We start from the raw sequence: 14,956 nt of genomic DNA, 5'->3' as shown, positions 1-14,956 counted from the left end.
AACTGTGTGCATACCTCTATCTCACTCAACAACAGTGTTTCCCACAACGCTGACAGATATGGTGAAAACGTCCAAAAATGTGGCTCAAGGCACTTCAACTTTTGATTTGCACAAAGTGGCAATATAAGACAAGGACTTTTGAAAGGGCAGCTAATTCCCCTATCCATGCTTATCATAGTGCACATATAAATAAAGGGTAAATCTCAGGGAAAAAAAACAGAGCCCATTTCTCATGGATGACAATCCAAGTGCAGGTGAGGTGGACTCCATGAAGGAGCCTCACTCATGGGCAATCCCCAATTTCCATGTTTCTGTTTTTCAGACCGGCCCACAGTAGAACCAGAATACAGGTCCCGTCAATTTCCGGCAAGGCACTGAGACTATACAGCATTCCTATGTTCTGAGATTTCTACTTACATTTGTTTCTATTCTCTCACAATTGCAGTTTGGCTCTGACACCATGTTGAACTTATGGAGGATCACTGCAAATGTACTAAGCACTGCCATATAGTTGGTTGTGTTTTCCAAAATGCAGCTCTCTCTTATAGCATAGTCCATCCAGGGAAATGTCCATTTGTTAATCAGATAATTAATATAATTATTTATTATTTAACCCCACACACACACACACACATATATATATAACTCTAGTTTAGTCTCTTTGAGTTTATTCAACTAAAGCTACCAAATGTTAACACTGACGATTGTTTCCTAAGGAAATGTCGTCTATTCTTTTATATATATTGATCTATTGATCACTGTTAAAACAAGCAAGTATTTTAACAATTTCTTCCTATAATAATAATGAAATATTATATATTATTAATCTAGTAAATAGATTAAATGTCGATTCCTTTCTTTCCCATCAGGATGATATTGTAATGTTCTAATGCCATAATCAAGGTCTTATGATTGCAAGGGTTGTTCGTTTAACCCTAATCATTTCTTGTAAGTAAGATATATTCTCATTCATGTATGTAAGATATATTAGTGATGACATTATATCTATATTTTAATAATGGGGTGTATTATTATTACATTTTTTTATTTAGTATTTTATATTTTTATAATTGTGGGGTTCCAATTTAGGATGGGCTATGACATATATGGAATAATAATACGGATGGCAGTGCGTACCAGATGTAGGAGTAAAATATATCTTTATTAGCTCATGAATACATTACAGAGAAGAAGATCAGCGATAGTCCGCCAAGGATCCAATTTACACAACCATACCATGCTTCCTTGGTGGTACACTACATATTTAAAGGACCCGACAATTGCCAAGAGGGGCACAACCATCAACCAATTGGCACAACAACGACCCAAGAGTGTTACCAATTTTAATACAGATAATGAATACATTGATGGATATCCAATATTATTGACCATAACAATACGCATTTTATGCTGACTACAGTCTACAGTTATCCATAGTTTTTCAATAATGATTTTTTTTGCCAGAACATTGAAATCCAGTTCTGATTATATTTATTAAGGTTTCTGACTTGTCTGAAATCTTATCAGTTTTATTGATCAAATTTGAATTATAGACATTCATTATTGTTTTGATTGTTCAAATTTCTGTTCCTAAATCGCAGGAGTGCAATTAGTTGAATCACTTTGCATTTAATAGTCAAGGGACATCACATGAGCCACATCAATTCTTCTAATATCAAAAACAATTACAAGTCATAAGAACTCACAGAATACTCTGATTGAATGCATCAATTGTGAAGGCTTTTATTTTTTAAAGAAAGTTTTTCGTATAGAGGGCAGGTACATTTTCTCTTTCTAAAATATGAATATCATATCTAAATTGGAGCAGAACTTCTAGTTTATAGCTTCAGACTATGCCAAAACTAAAATCATTTATAATTGAACTCCAATTTAGAAATTTAATATAAACACAGTTGACCTAACCCTAATATGATGTTCATTTTTTTTGTGTCAAATCTGGTACACACGGCACTATTTATATTCCAAACAAGATCAGAAGACAGAGCATGATTTATAGTACTCCTCACCAAGGTTTCCAGATATGATAGCTTGTGATATTTACCACATTCAATCTTTTATATTGACCAGATAAACTCTCAACTAAAAAAACAATTTCAATCGATTAGAAAAATTATTATATGATTTTATTGAGAAGAGCTTTAAAGAGTGAGCCTTCAGATAATATATAAAGTTACCTTTTTAAAACCAGAACGATCAACATTGTCACAAAAATACATCAGTAAAGTTGAAATCCTACTCCTCTTATGGTGTTAACAATTATGATTTTGTCAAAGCATCAGTAATGTTGATTTCCTACTCCTCCTATGGTGTTAACCTATGTAACAAGGTTTGCTGAATTTTTGGGAATTTTCTACAGCTGCCGCTAGTTAAAAAGGAAACGTCTAAGGCCTGCAACATGCACTCTGTGTTCACCTGCAATCGCGATTGCCATTCATCACTGAAGAAGGCATGTGAAAGAAGAGGGCCCACACGCCACACCAACTTCCCACTGTATAGTAATTCCTCTCTTCCCTGGTTAATGAGATCTGATTTCATTGAGCTGAATGTGTTTACGATATATCCCTTGGCAGGCCCTAACAAAGACCTTTGGCAGCAAGTGCATTTTATATGTCCTTTGGGTAAGCAATGCTTCAATGATATGCTAACAGGGGACACAGTGATTGGCTCATCACTTACCCACTTCATCGACAGATAGTAATAAGAGCTAGTGGCTCTGAACGCATAGGCAGGGATTGAATATTTTGAAGCCACAGTCTGAATCCATCCCATAAGTGCATCACAGACTAGAATCACCCTATTATTGTTCTCGGAGTAGATGGTGCGCATTAACTGATCCAAATGAGGTCCTAGCTGATCCTACATGGCTTTAAGTAGAGGAATCAAGTAAAAAGGAAACATATGAGAACTCTAGCATCAAGCTCTCCGGCCGAGAGATCCGGTATGGGCAATTCAGGGAAGCAAATGTCAAAATTGTGAAGATCCCATCCCTCAACACGGCTTTGGCAATTCATGGGCAAGTGGCCAAGAACAATACAGACCACCCTTATCTAAAGCATTTCGATTTGGACTGCCAAGATGAGAATGACCAACACATGAAGCTTGAAACTCGCATACCATTGGGGATATTTGTGTCTGTTTTCTATTATATTAGGCTCCCCAAAATCCACTTTGGACCATGCCATGTCGTTTAAAGGCAACAAAGATTATATATTTTTATATTGCAAATTGTAAAAAAATTGCATGTTTTAACATATGGTTTGTAAATAGAACAAAATTTAGTATTCTATTTTTTTTAAGTTATATAATTTATATTTTTATTATGTTTTTAACTAATAATATTTTAGTGTCCTTATTTTGTGTTTTGTATTTTAAAATTTTGAATTTGATATTTTTTTATAGTTAAAAATAAAAAATTATATACATAGTTTTTTTTCAAAATTAAATTTAGTGATTATTTATTTTGTTACAAATCTATAATATTTTGTAATATTAAACTATTTTGAATTTTATTGGATGTATTATTATGTTTTTTTTAAATTAAATTTATATTAGGCTAATTTAATGTCGATTTTTTTAAATAATTTACCATGCCAAACTTTATCCAGATTTTTTTGTTGCCAAACTCAAACTCAAATTCGAACCTTGTGACTTAGGTGTTAACAATTATGATTTTGTCTTATGTATTTGTCTTTTAGGTTATTACGTGTTATAATATTTTTAAAATACATATTTGATTGTATTTCTTCCTCTTTTTATTGTTTTCAATACCATTGCTTTTCCAAATTCAACATTCACTGTTGTATCTGGCTCTTGACTAGTAAATGAGTGGAAACAATATTTAAACAAGGCTGACAATGGATTAAAAATATAACTTACAGAGGAAAAACAGACTCGACTCCAATGCCAGCCACTAGTCTTCGAATCCTGAAAGTTGTACTCAAACCAGCATTTCGCTTTGCAATAACTATTCCTTTTAGGGTAGAAACCCTGCGCTTATTCTCAGGTACTTCCTGCTCATGAAGATTTAAAAAACTCTAATCAAGCATAAAAGGACATGGATAAGCAACCAACAGAGAAAATAAAAGAAAATCTGATTCATAAGCAATACCACTTTGAGCTCTACAATGTAGCCTGGCTCAATATCTGGGACCACCCTCTCTGCTTTTACTGATTGCACTGCCTCTTTCTCCAAAATCTGTAATATAAAATTTTCAACACATCTCGCACCAAAGTAAGAATAAATTTTATTTCTGATGACTCAAGTTGCAATCAGAAGAGAGTAATTAGCAAAAGACCATTAGCCTCTCTATGTGAATAGCCACATATAGTGATGTTATATTTTTGCAATACCTGCATTATATGCCTTGCGGTTTTGTCAAGCCTTTTAGTTTTGATGCGAGGAGCCACTGCCCCTGCGGTTTTGTCAAGCCTTCTAGTTTTGATGCGAGGAGCCACTTCGTGTGCAGCATTGGCATTACTTCTAAAATCAACATCAACCTTGGCATTATCTACCTTTGATGTATGTGGTGGTTTCCCAGATATTGTACTGAAGTGTCCTCTACTAGAAATATAAGAGGCCAAAAAAGATTTCTGAAATGTCATAGGAAAACCTTGCTGCTTCATCAGGATATATGATGATGGTCGAATAGTATTACTGCACAACAACCTCGGATCAAAAGACTCTTTATCCATGGCATGTAGTGTAATAATCTGAGCATGCAACAGAGAGAGTGGTTGATCAAAGATAACAATAATTTAGATAAAATCAATAGATTTACTATAAAGGAACACAAAATAGAAGAAAACATTTCCCAAACACACTGTATAATACATATTCATTATGATCCAAACATGAGCAATATCGAACAAACCTTCATAATATGCTTAGGATTCAAACCTTAAAGTTTCATCCAGGGTTATAAAAATGGAATTGGTTGGATGGCAGTCATAAAAAGCTCCTTAAGGTTTAAGCCTCTTTGAGCATGGAAAACATGGTGGTATGAGTAAGTGTATGAGGCAGACTACAAACAGGTCAACATTTATTTAATGAGAGCAGGAAAAATACAATACAGTCAATCTTAATATCACATACATTGGCCTGGAGCTCCTGAAAAGTGAGGAAAAGTTCCTTTCCTTTGTCCAAAAAGTGTTTATTGAATCAAGAAAGGAATGCAGGAACAGAAGGCAGCAATGCAGGAACGCAGGCAGTGTAGTTAATGGAGCAAGCTTTGATGAAGCTAAAAGCTTGGTTTGAATCAAAGGACTGGAGGACTGGGGCTACGAGGTTGCTAGAGTTCCAAACAGGTAACAGGGGATTCTAAGGCAAGGAGATAGGAGGATTCACAGAGTTTCAAACAACTAGGGCTTTGTACCTCAGAGACTGGCCTTGAGAAGAGAACTGTGGTTTGTCGGGCAAGCAGACAGTGGACTTCAAACAGTGGTTCCAAATATCTAGTCTTTTGAGCATCGTGATCAGGTGTGCCCCACATTTTTTTTCCTTCATATTCTTCTGGTCCTTCTATTTGTTTTTCAATTATTTTTTGCCTCAAATATGGAACTGGCAAAAGCTACAAAACTGGAAAACACCAAAATAGAAGTGCAAAACCTCTGATACTTTCAGTATTGAAGGTCAATACATCTCTAAACTATCAGTAAACCTTAACTTACCTAGTTAATATGGAAGGGAATGATGATAAGGACACACCAGAACCTAGGGGTGTTATAATAGTTATCCAACTAATATCACAATTATCAACCTTATTAAACTTTAACCATATGAGCAATATAATCAGAAATCACAACAAGATACTCATGCACAATAACACTAGATATGTTAACTAGGGAAACCCTTGATCAGAGGGAAAACCCCGGTGGGGATGGTACCCACAAGATGACGTACTAATATAAATATTCCTTGTTAGAGGATGGACCCTGTTAGGAGTCAATAACAACATTCAGTACATATCAGTCCCTATTAGGAAACTTTGAATCCCTGTTAGGAGACTCCAACCGTGTTAGGAGTTGTGCCGACCCTGTTAGGAGTTGTGGAAGACAGCTAGACCCACTGCCCAAACAGCTTCAAAGGCAAGACCAATGAACCCACTATCCAAATGAGCTTTGTATTATTCCTTGCAGAATAATAGAAATGAATCTTCCTCTGTCCTGTCAACCGGACCTCTGCTCCTTTTAGTCTTCTAACCAAATCACAAAACTCGCATCCAATAATCCCTTGGATCGCTTACTCACATTTAGTAAACATTCTACTCATTTTCGCACTTCGCACTTCATACAACAATCACAACACATTACAAACAAGGAAAACATCTTTCCTTTATACCATATATTCAAAATAATTCCTTGAGTCGGCCTTGAGGCTTTCCCAATTAATTATAATAAGATAATTAATTAACTACAATTACAATAGCACTGTCCGCTCACAATCTACACAACTTCTCACACGTGCGATACTAGGGCTTGCACGTCCGCTGGCGCCATCATCACCAACGTCATCATCAAACTGTCCTCTATCACTGACTGACCGTGCATCTTCTTATTACATCTCAAATGAAGGATATAATACAAACATCATAAATTGCTTTCCAAGCACTTTGTCTCTGTACTGCTCTCAGTAAGTCAAGTACAACTTTTTGTACATCTTTGACTTACGTGCTGAGTATTAAACCTCATCATCAGGACATAGTGCAGAACATGTCCATGACCGAGCAGCACCAAACAAGCAAAACCTTGTCTATACAACTAAGATCTCTCTCTACTACTCTGCCAGTCTTCACAGACTTATTGCTATGTTGACATCAATGACAAACACAATCATGAATGCAACATGTCAATACTCTCCAATGTTTAGGATACTCCCCCAATGTAGTATCATCAACATTCATGCTAACATGGGAGTCTCAACTAATTGAAACAATAGTTGAGCACAACATGCTAATAGATTAGACTGAGGAAACAGAGCCATGGTCAAGAATAGAAGAGTTACAACCAATAACAACTTAGTAACTGGGACTAAGGTAGATGGTAACTAGAAGGTTTTGTAAGCATTCCAGGGAGACAGATTAAATCCAAAACCTACCTTTGGGATGATAACTCAGGGTGGTTTCCAAATATTTCCAAGGATGTTCACTCCAACCGGGTTCTCTGATAACTAGGTGAAGGTAGCAAGTGGCACTCAAGTGTAAGGCATGTTAGGATAACCTCAATTTAATATGCCAAATTTGGGGGGGAGTTGTGTGTACGTGAATGCAAAGCAGTACAAAGGGATACTCGGGCATAGGCAAATTTGAAAAGTAAAATATGCAAGGAAAGGGAAACTCGCAATCATACAACCAAAAACGGTGCCTCAAACTTTAGATACTTATCTTGTGAAACAAGAACCAAGGGAGCAGAAACAAAGTATAGAAAGTGTAAGGTCAAATGAAATATCCCAGGAAACACCAATTTCCAAATGCATGGTAGATAAAACTCAAACAGAGAGGAACCTAAGGGAAATTCGGTTGCCAAACACATACAGCCCTGTGAAGACACCTTTGACGTGGTGTCCAGATTTATATGTAAATGAGCAAGCGCTCATGAAGGATAGGAGTCACAAAGGATATTAAGTTCAAAAGATCACCGAAAACAAGTAAACAAGTAGAAGCTAACAAGAGAATAATATTCTCAGAGAACGGGCACAAAAGTTGCAATTTAGCATGGAAAAAGGTGGGTATAAGTTGATTTTGATAAGAAAGGTGTTACCAGAAATGAAAACAGCAACAAAGCTCACAATAAGGGGAAACAAAAGTGAGAGAGACAATGATCCACAAATTAAAGAAATGAAAATCCAATCTGCAAAGGCCGACATAGAATTAAAAGAAAATAAATTAAGAGAGCAAATCAAAGAAGTCAACTCGTGGACCCAAGTAGTAAGAGGGCAAACAAACACACCAAGTGAGATCATAGAAAAGAAAGTAAGGAGACATAATAGAGAAGAGGACACAAATGACAAGGCAACTAATATCATCATTAAAGGGCCAAAAGATAATGGAGAACGTGAAAATACAAAAGAGTTAATAAGAAACTTCCTCAGAGATCAATTAGATTGGAATGGAGTAAATCAACAAGCAAAGGATAGGAAAATGGATGAAGATAACAAAGGCAGACATGCCAAGGTCACTTTAAGAAGCATAGAAGACAAAAACAAAATTCTAAGAAACAAGAGGTTCCTCAAACGTGCACACATTCTTTATAATGGAGATCTTACCATAGCCCAACAAGAAGAAATAAGGAAAGAATGGGAAAAAGTAAAAGCAGCAAGAGATAATAGAAAATGGGAAAGCCCAAATCAATGACAAATTAACACATGAGAAATACAAACTCCGGGGCCCCCACAAACACTTAACGGTGGTTAATAGGAATTGCAGGGGTTATACTTGGAGAAAATGACCTGGGTTAGGGCCCATAGCTAGAGATAAAGACGCTATCTTTCTCACAGAGACACATGAACAAGATGGGTGCAAGGTTCCAGAGTTTGAGGGGTACAAAAATTATCAATGGGGAATGAAAGAACTGACAGTGACAAAGGACATAGGGGAATTACCATTTTAATAATGGAAACACGGAGCAGATTTATAAGTATAGAGAAAGACTTAGTAAACAAGCAATACATATGGCTGAAAATAATTGAAAACCAAATTTCTATAAGGGTTGTAGCATGGACTTGCTCCTAAACACCCAAAAACATACAAGAAGAAGAATCTAGATTGCAAAGATCCATATGCATTGCTGAAACAGGACATTTTTGCCTTTAACACTTCAGGTGAAGTTTTAATTACAGGCAACTTTACTGCTAGGACTGCAATCAACCAAACTCTCAACATAAAAAGAAGCTACAAAGAAAGCAGTGATTCATTATGGTTAGAAGAAGAGACGACTCTGTTGGGAAAGGTCTTCACAGAACGGTAAGGGCAATGTCAATCACTATGGGACAAAATTACTGGGTTTTTGCAGTCTTAGAACATGATCATTTGTAATGGTATGGAAAAATGGCCCAAGTCTGGAGGCATCACTTGTGAAACCTAAAAGGGTCAAAGCATGGTGGTCTATGTCATTTGCTCTAAAGATTAAACCTCAAGGATAATGGAAGTCAAGATATGAGAATCCCCAATAAGGCTAAAGTCTGATCACAACCCAATTTAATTGAAACTGACCACTCATTTAAAGGGGCAGCAAAGTGTTCAAATCCTTTCTCAACACATGAAAGAGCTGCCGATTGGTAGGATTCTAATAACTCAAAAAAATCAAGAAATATTCTAAGGGGCACTTAAGTGGCTTACAAACACCCAGGAAAATAATCTAATTATTTTGAAACAGCACCTTATTGACAAAGCTAATCTTGTTCCTCTAATCCTCAAGGCGTTAGATGAATGTAAAAGGTCAAGTTCCAAACTAGATGCTAAGAATACTTTCCCAACAAACAACTGGTTTGATGATGAGTGCAAGCTGCCAAAAAGAAATATGAGAGAGAGAGAGAAAATGGATAAAGAAAAAAGAAGGGAATTAATTATATTAACAATATACACTCTTAAATAGAGTTTACAGATACTATTAATAGAATGAACCAAAAATCAAAGTCGTCCAAATAAAGACATATAGAAATAGATTAAACTAAGAAAAAATCAAGCCTCAATGACCATTGATTAAGGTTCTAGATGAACTAGCTATATTTAGGAAGAAGCTAGGATATTAAAAATAATCTAATGGGTGTTATATTTGTTGGGTTTGAGTGATATATGATTTTTCCAGTCAAATTGCCCTTGGTAGCAGGCCATACACTTCTTTGGGGATTTTGTGTAGGTCTAAGGAGGCATTCAGCACTGTTAGGTAGTTGCAATTACCCCTATTTGAGGCATCTAAGGATCTAGAAGGAGGATAAAGCTAGTAACAGCAGTTGCATAAAGAGGTTGAAAATTAAATAATTGTTTGTCATATCAACCCTGCTGCTGCAGCACTTTCTTTGGTAAAAGGCAGAAAATTCTGAGTGCTATTTCCCAGTCTTGGTTAAGATTGGCATCCCAAAAGCTAGTAGAGTCTTATGAAGAGAATAAAGAATTAACCAACCATTCGAGTCATGATAAAAAACATAGAAGAATGTTATTGTTGTTCGTATGGGTCTCAAATATTCCTTCAAAGGTGTTGTTTCCAGTTCTGCAATTTGGATTGCATTTTGATTTTCAGATTGTGTGCTTTGTGCTAGCTGGTGATATAATGGTAAACTTGTTGTTTAATGAAAATTTGGCTTATTCTATCTTTTCAATGTGATTTTTCTATAAATGCACTTTAAAAATGGTTTGTCTGCAGAGTTTTGTGAGGATTTATGGCAAAGGCAGCTTTTGAGGGAGATTGATGGTATGGAGGAAGGAATTAAATATATGAAGAGTAGATTTAGAACTGCAGTAGCAGATTATGCAGTGCAGGTTCCTTTGATTTCTGGAGATGCTTTTGGTGGGTAGACATTAATGATCCACCTCTCCAAAATGAATTCAAGACAGCTTTTCTTTTAGAGATGTCCAAAAGAAAAGTCATGCTCAATGCAAACCCTGACCATATCTTCTGAAGCGGTGCCAAATCCCGGAAATACAAGCTAATCTGGGCTATCAGATAACCTCTGGGGTTTCTAATTGGCCTGGTTGGGCTTGCTGGCACAGAGTGTTTCTCCCAAAAGCTGGTTCTTTCTTGTGGACAGCTCTTGACAAACACATTTTGACTGGAGATAGTCTGAAGAAAAAATGGTGTATCACCTTTAAATTGCCTGCACCTTCTCCTCCTTGGGCTGGTATTGGATGTAGGAGAGGCTTAGATGTAGTGTACTGAGGTTGCAGGTCACTATGGCTAAGATAAATGGTTGGCCAAGGTTATATATTATATAGCAATGCTCATGGAGCCAATTTGTGGATGCCCCCACCCCTGGCCATCTGAAGTTCAATTTCGATGGTTCCTCGAAAAGGGACCCAAAAGTCCTTTGGAAGCAGGAAACATTGTTAGAAATGACAAAGGTTTGATAATTTGTGCACTTTTGAGAAACATTGTCTATGCCACCAATGACAAGGCTTAAGCTGGACATTGACAAGGGGTTTGTGGCTATGAAAATCAAGAGGTTTTGGTGATATCAACATAGAAAGGAATTCACAGATTATTGCAATGCTGTCAAATCAAAACACATCATCAATTGGAAGCTTAGAAGCTGGATTGACAGAGTTGGCAAATTATTATATAGTTTTAGTAAATTTACTATTAAGCATGTTTACAGAAAAATAAACATGGTAGCTTATTGTCTCGCTCACATTGGGGCCAATCAAATGGAGCCTGCGAAATTGGGAGATTCGGCTGAAGCCTAGAAAGGTTTGATGAACATCCTCACCAAAGATTGTTTTATTGTTGATTGAACCCTGAAGTAATGCATGATGTTGTATGGTTCACATTTACTTATTTATGCTCTTATTGCTGCTGTGCTGTCAATGGTTTGCCAGCAAGCAATGTGAAGTCACTGGGCCCGGGGTTTTTTTCTTTTTCTTTTTGAACTTGGTAGGTACATTGTTGTTTAGTGATACTGCTTGGAAACATGTTTTCCTGACCAATTGATGTGGTGTTGTGAGCTGTTGCTCATTTTGTGAATTCTGTACTTTCCTCTTTTGATGTAATAACAGGAGCTACCCCCAATAACAGTAGTACTTGCTCAAAAGAAATGGTGAATGGAATCTGAAACAAAATCCAATCAGAAAACTGTTTGCTATCCATTCCATCTTGGCATTCGATCTTGCAAAACAATGTCCAAAATCAGTGGTATATTTTACAGGGGCTTTCACTTTAGAGAAAGGTTGCTTTGTTAATGCATATTGCCTTCAAACCTCTCACTAAATTGTTCTTGATGATTCCAATTTGGGTCAAGATACTAAAAATCCCTTTGTGGTTCTAGATTAGCTCTTGTTAGGAAGCAATTGGTGATAATTTTAGTTCATTTTTTTCTATCGCGTTATAGACTTATGCTCTTTCTCATCCTACCTTTGTCATATCCAATTAGAAATAGATAACTTAAAGAGTTTGCCAAATAAAATCTAACTCAAAGTGTAAGACTGAATTTGGAAATAGCAGCTAAATGGTAAGAAAGTAGCTTTCATACACTGCAATCGATATGGTTTTGATCCTGGTCAAACTTCTAGGAGGAGGATTGTAAATCCTTTCCGTTTGTTAGGTTATAGTGTGCCTGAGTTGGGGTTTCTAAAGAGCCCTCTCTGCAATCCTTAGTGAAGCCTTCTGGGGGATATTATGTTTCCCCTTTCTCTCTAGTGAAGCCTTGCAGGGATATTATGCTTCTCCTTTCTACAGTGCCCCTTCATCAAATGTGGAGCTTAGCACTTCTCATGTCCCCATTTTCTTAGAGAAAATTCCTAGAGTTGTATCTCATGCTTTTAATTTTGTGCCTTGAGTAGTTTTAAGCCTTTTGTGCTTTTGGAGACCAAGCTGGAAGTATTTTGGCAGTGGAAGCCAAAAATCTAAAGATTGGGACCAACAACAAGATCAAGTGTCAAACGCCTTGGATGGCATTAAATGTCTTTACTATGTAGCAGGTTTAAGTACAAAAGAGTTCATACAGAAGGCAACTCTCAAATCACTTTGAATGCCACTCATTGTAGAAGCATGCCAAACTAGAAATGAGCAAATGCTTGAGGCCTGTATGGAGTATATTGAAGAGTTTTGTATTTAGCACATTTACCAAGAAGGAAATACACTTGGGGATTGCCTTGCAAACTGGGCAACTGAAACGATGGAGGATGATATAATATTTAGGAGATATTTGGCACAAGCTGAATGAGGACAGAAAGGAAGGCTGTGATATTAAAAGATTGTAATGCTTGCACGAAAGAAAGTATTGATAGGAGGATAGACCGACAGTATAGGTGTGTGGTGGCAACCAGTCAGCAAATGCACCCACCAGAGGCTTACTGATAGATGCATTCACAAGCCAATATCTCTTTTGGTTTTTTGGGCAACAATGTAGGAATGCCATAAAGGCATAAGCAAGAATTTATCTTTTGACTACAATTTTGTAGGGTGTCTTGGCAATCTGGGTAGTATCCAGGGGTATAGGATGGTAAATTCCACTACAGAATTTCATTGTAAACCTTTGCTAGTAAGCCAAACATTGGATGTGTTACGTGTGTGGCCCCCTGGCAACATGAATCAATTTCAGAAGCTTCACGATTCAACATTGTGGACTGTGGAACTGGAAACCATATCTCTACAACATGAATCAATTAAAAAAGATTGATTATTTTTAAAGTGGTTTTTTATATTTATCTAATGTTTAAATTTAAAACTGAAATTTTACTCGTAATATTAAAAATAGTATTGAAGTTTTATGATTAAATTGAATTGTTTTTTAGATGAAATTTTAAAAAAAACCAATTAGGACTAAATATATATTTTATATACATTTAAAACTTTAATTTTAATATATATTCACAGGGATTGTTTTTATTGAAACCCTGACTTGTGTTTAAGTATGCAACCATACCCTCTCGCAATTTCGAATGTCTGATCTTTAATATGAGATTAAATTGTAGAAACAAACAAAAAAGAGATAAGTTTGAATGCCAATTACACAAAACATTCATGAAATATTTATTCATAATAATGCTGCAGAGATGAAGCATTAGGGCAGTAAAATAAAGATTACCCGTTCCTTGCTGGGCTCTGTAAACTCCCATTCCACATTCGTGGTGATGTTTGGAGAATCCAAATGCTGTAACACAAGGTGCGCCGTTCCAGAAAATTTAAAACTAAATCGAAAGCTATAAAATTTGACTATAACATTATTTATTTTTTACACAAAGAGTGCATTGAACATTTGCTTACATAGTTCAGGGCTGGTGAAAAATAGCGCGGACCCGGATAAAACCTCCTAACGCTCAGGGCGACCTGCATGTTTAGTTTAGATTGTTCACAAAAATACAACAAATTACTAAAAACTTCCACTGAAATCTGTAATCATGGGTGGTATGTTTGTTTACTGCTGCCCTGCACGTGATCTTTGCAAGCCCATACATCTTCGCCTCTTGGGGAGAGAGACGCTCTGCTGAGAAGGAGGAGAAATTTCGGTAAACTTGGTCTGCCTTACTTTCAACCTAGACCAGCATCAGCTCAAATGTCTGCTCGCTCCCTGCCTTACAAGAATTATTTTACTACTATCATACCTAAAATTTTGATTAAGTTTTTTTAAAAATTAAGCCCAGATAATTTAAAATATGTAAAGTTTAGAAATATAAATAGTTAAATATTGTAGAATTAATTTATTTAGCCAATTAAAAATATTCATAATGTTCTAAATAAAAGAAAATGCTAGGGAAAATTTAAAAAGTCTAAAAGTTTAGTTATAAATTTTATGGACTTCGAATCTATGATATAAAACAAATTTGTTAAAAATACTATTAAAATTTTTGAAACCAAACAAAATCTAAACAATCTTTAACAAAACTTATTACATTTCTATAAGACGTTAGCTATGGAAAAAAAAATTAATTTTTATGTTGGGTAGCCGTTGGAACAATGAGAGCAATCAACAATGAAGAATGTAGGGGAGGACGTCCATGGGGGTGTAGAATCAAGTGAATCTTTAAAAAATAATTCTATAAATGGTTGCAAGTCTCTAACAATGCCAACCATTCATGTTGCCATTCTTTAAATATCGCATATATAAAAATGAATAAAGTGATCTTAGGATATGACTTTTGCATTGATAAAAAAATGTTGATTTACAAATCTAGAAAAAAATGTGAATAATGTTGATTTTTACACAATGTTAGGAAATTGTATTTGGGAAAAAAGTGTACATTCATATTTCAATCGAAAATAAATCAAAAGGGGCAAAGAGACAGAGCTA

At 35.9% G+C, this 14,956-nt stretch overlaps 1 protein-coding gene across 2 annotated transcripts in view; it reads right to left on the bottom strand.

Annotated features, from left to right (window-relative positions):
- LOC149559480 (large ribosomal subunit protein bL19c-like) overlaps nt 1–14,238 on the bottom strand; it is a 44,666-nt gene extending 30,428 nt beyond the window's left edge. Inside the window, exons 1-6 of one of the 2 annotated variants that reach the window (XM_089833399.1) lie at nt 14,088–14,238; nt 13,933–13,995; nt 13,754–13,819; nt 4,372–4,731; nt 4,130–4,216; nt 3,898–4,055 (exon numbers count right to left, since the gene is read on the bottom strand). In XM_089833399.1, coding sequence (XP_089689525.1) covers nt 3,898–4,055; nt 4,130–4,216; nt 4,372–4,731; nt 13,754–13,819; nt 13,933–13,995; nt 14,088–14,123 — 770 coding nt within the window. In that variant the 5' untranslated portion in view covers nt 14,124–14,238. The remainder of the gene's footprint in view (nt 1–3,897; nt 4,056–4,129; nt 4,217–4,371; nt 4,732–13,753; nt 13,820–13,932; nt 13,996–14,087) is intronic. The other variant, XM_089833400.1, reaches the window with a different exon arrangement.
- Between the last annotated feature and the right edge of the window lie 718 nt (nt 14,239–14,956).

The sequence above is a fragment of the Cupressus sempervirens genome, chromosome 5 (assembly GCF_028749045.1).
Source record: "Cupressus sempervirens isolate cs-2001-9-10 chromosome 5, ASM2874904v1, whole genome shotgun sequence".
Lineage (NCBI taxonomy): Eukaryota > Viridiplantae > Streptophyta > Pinopsida > Cupressales > Cupressaceae > Cupressus > Cupressus sempervirens.
The sequence above is the reverse complement of the archived record's forward strand: the minus strand, read 5'-3'. Positions and strand labels throughout refer to the sequence as shown.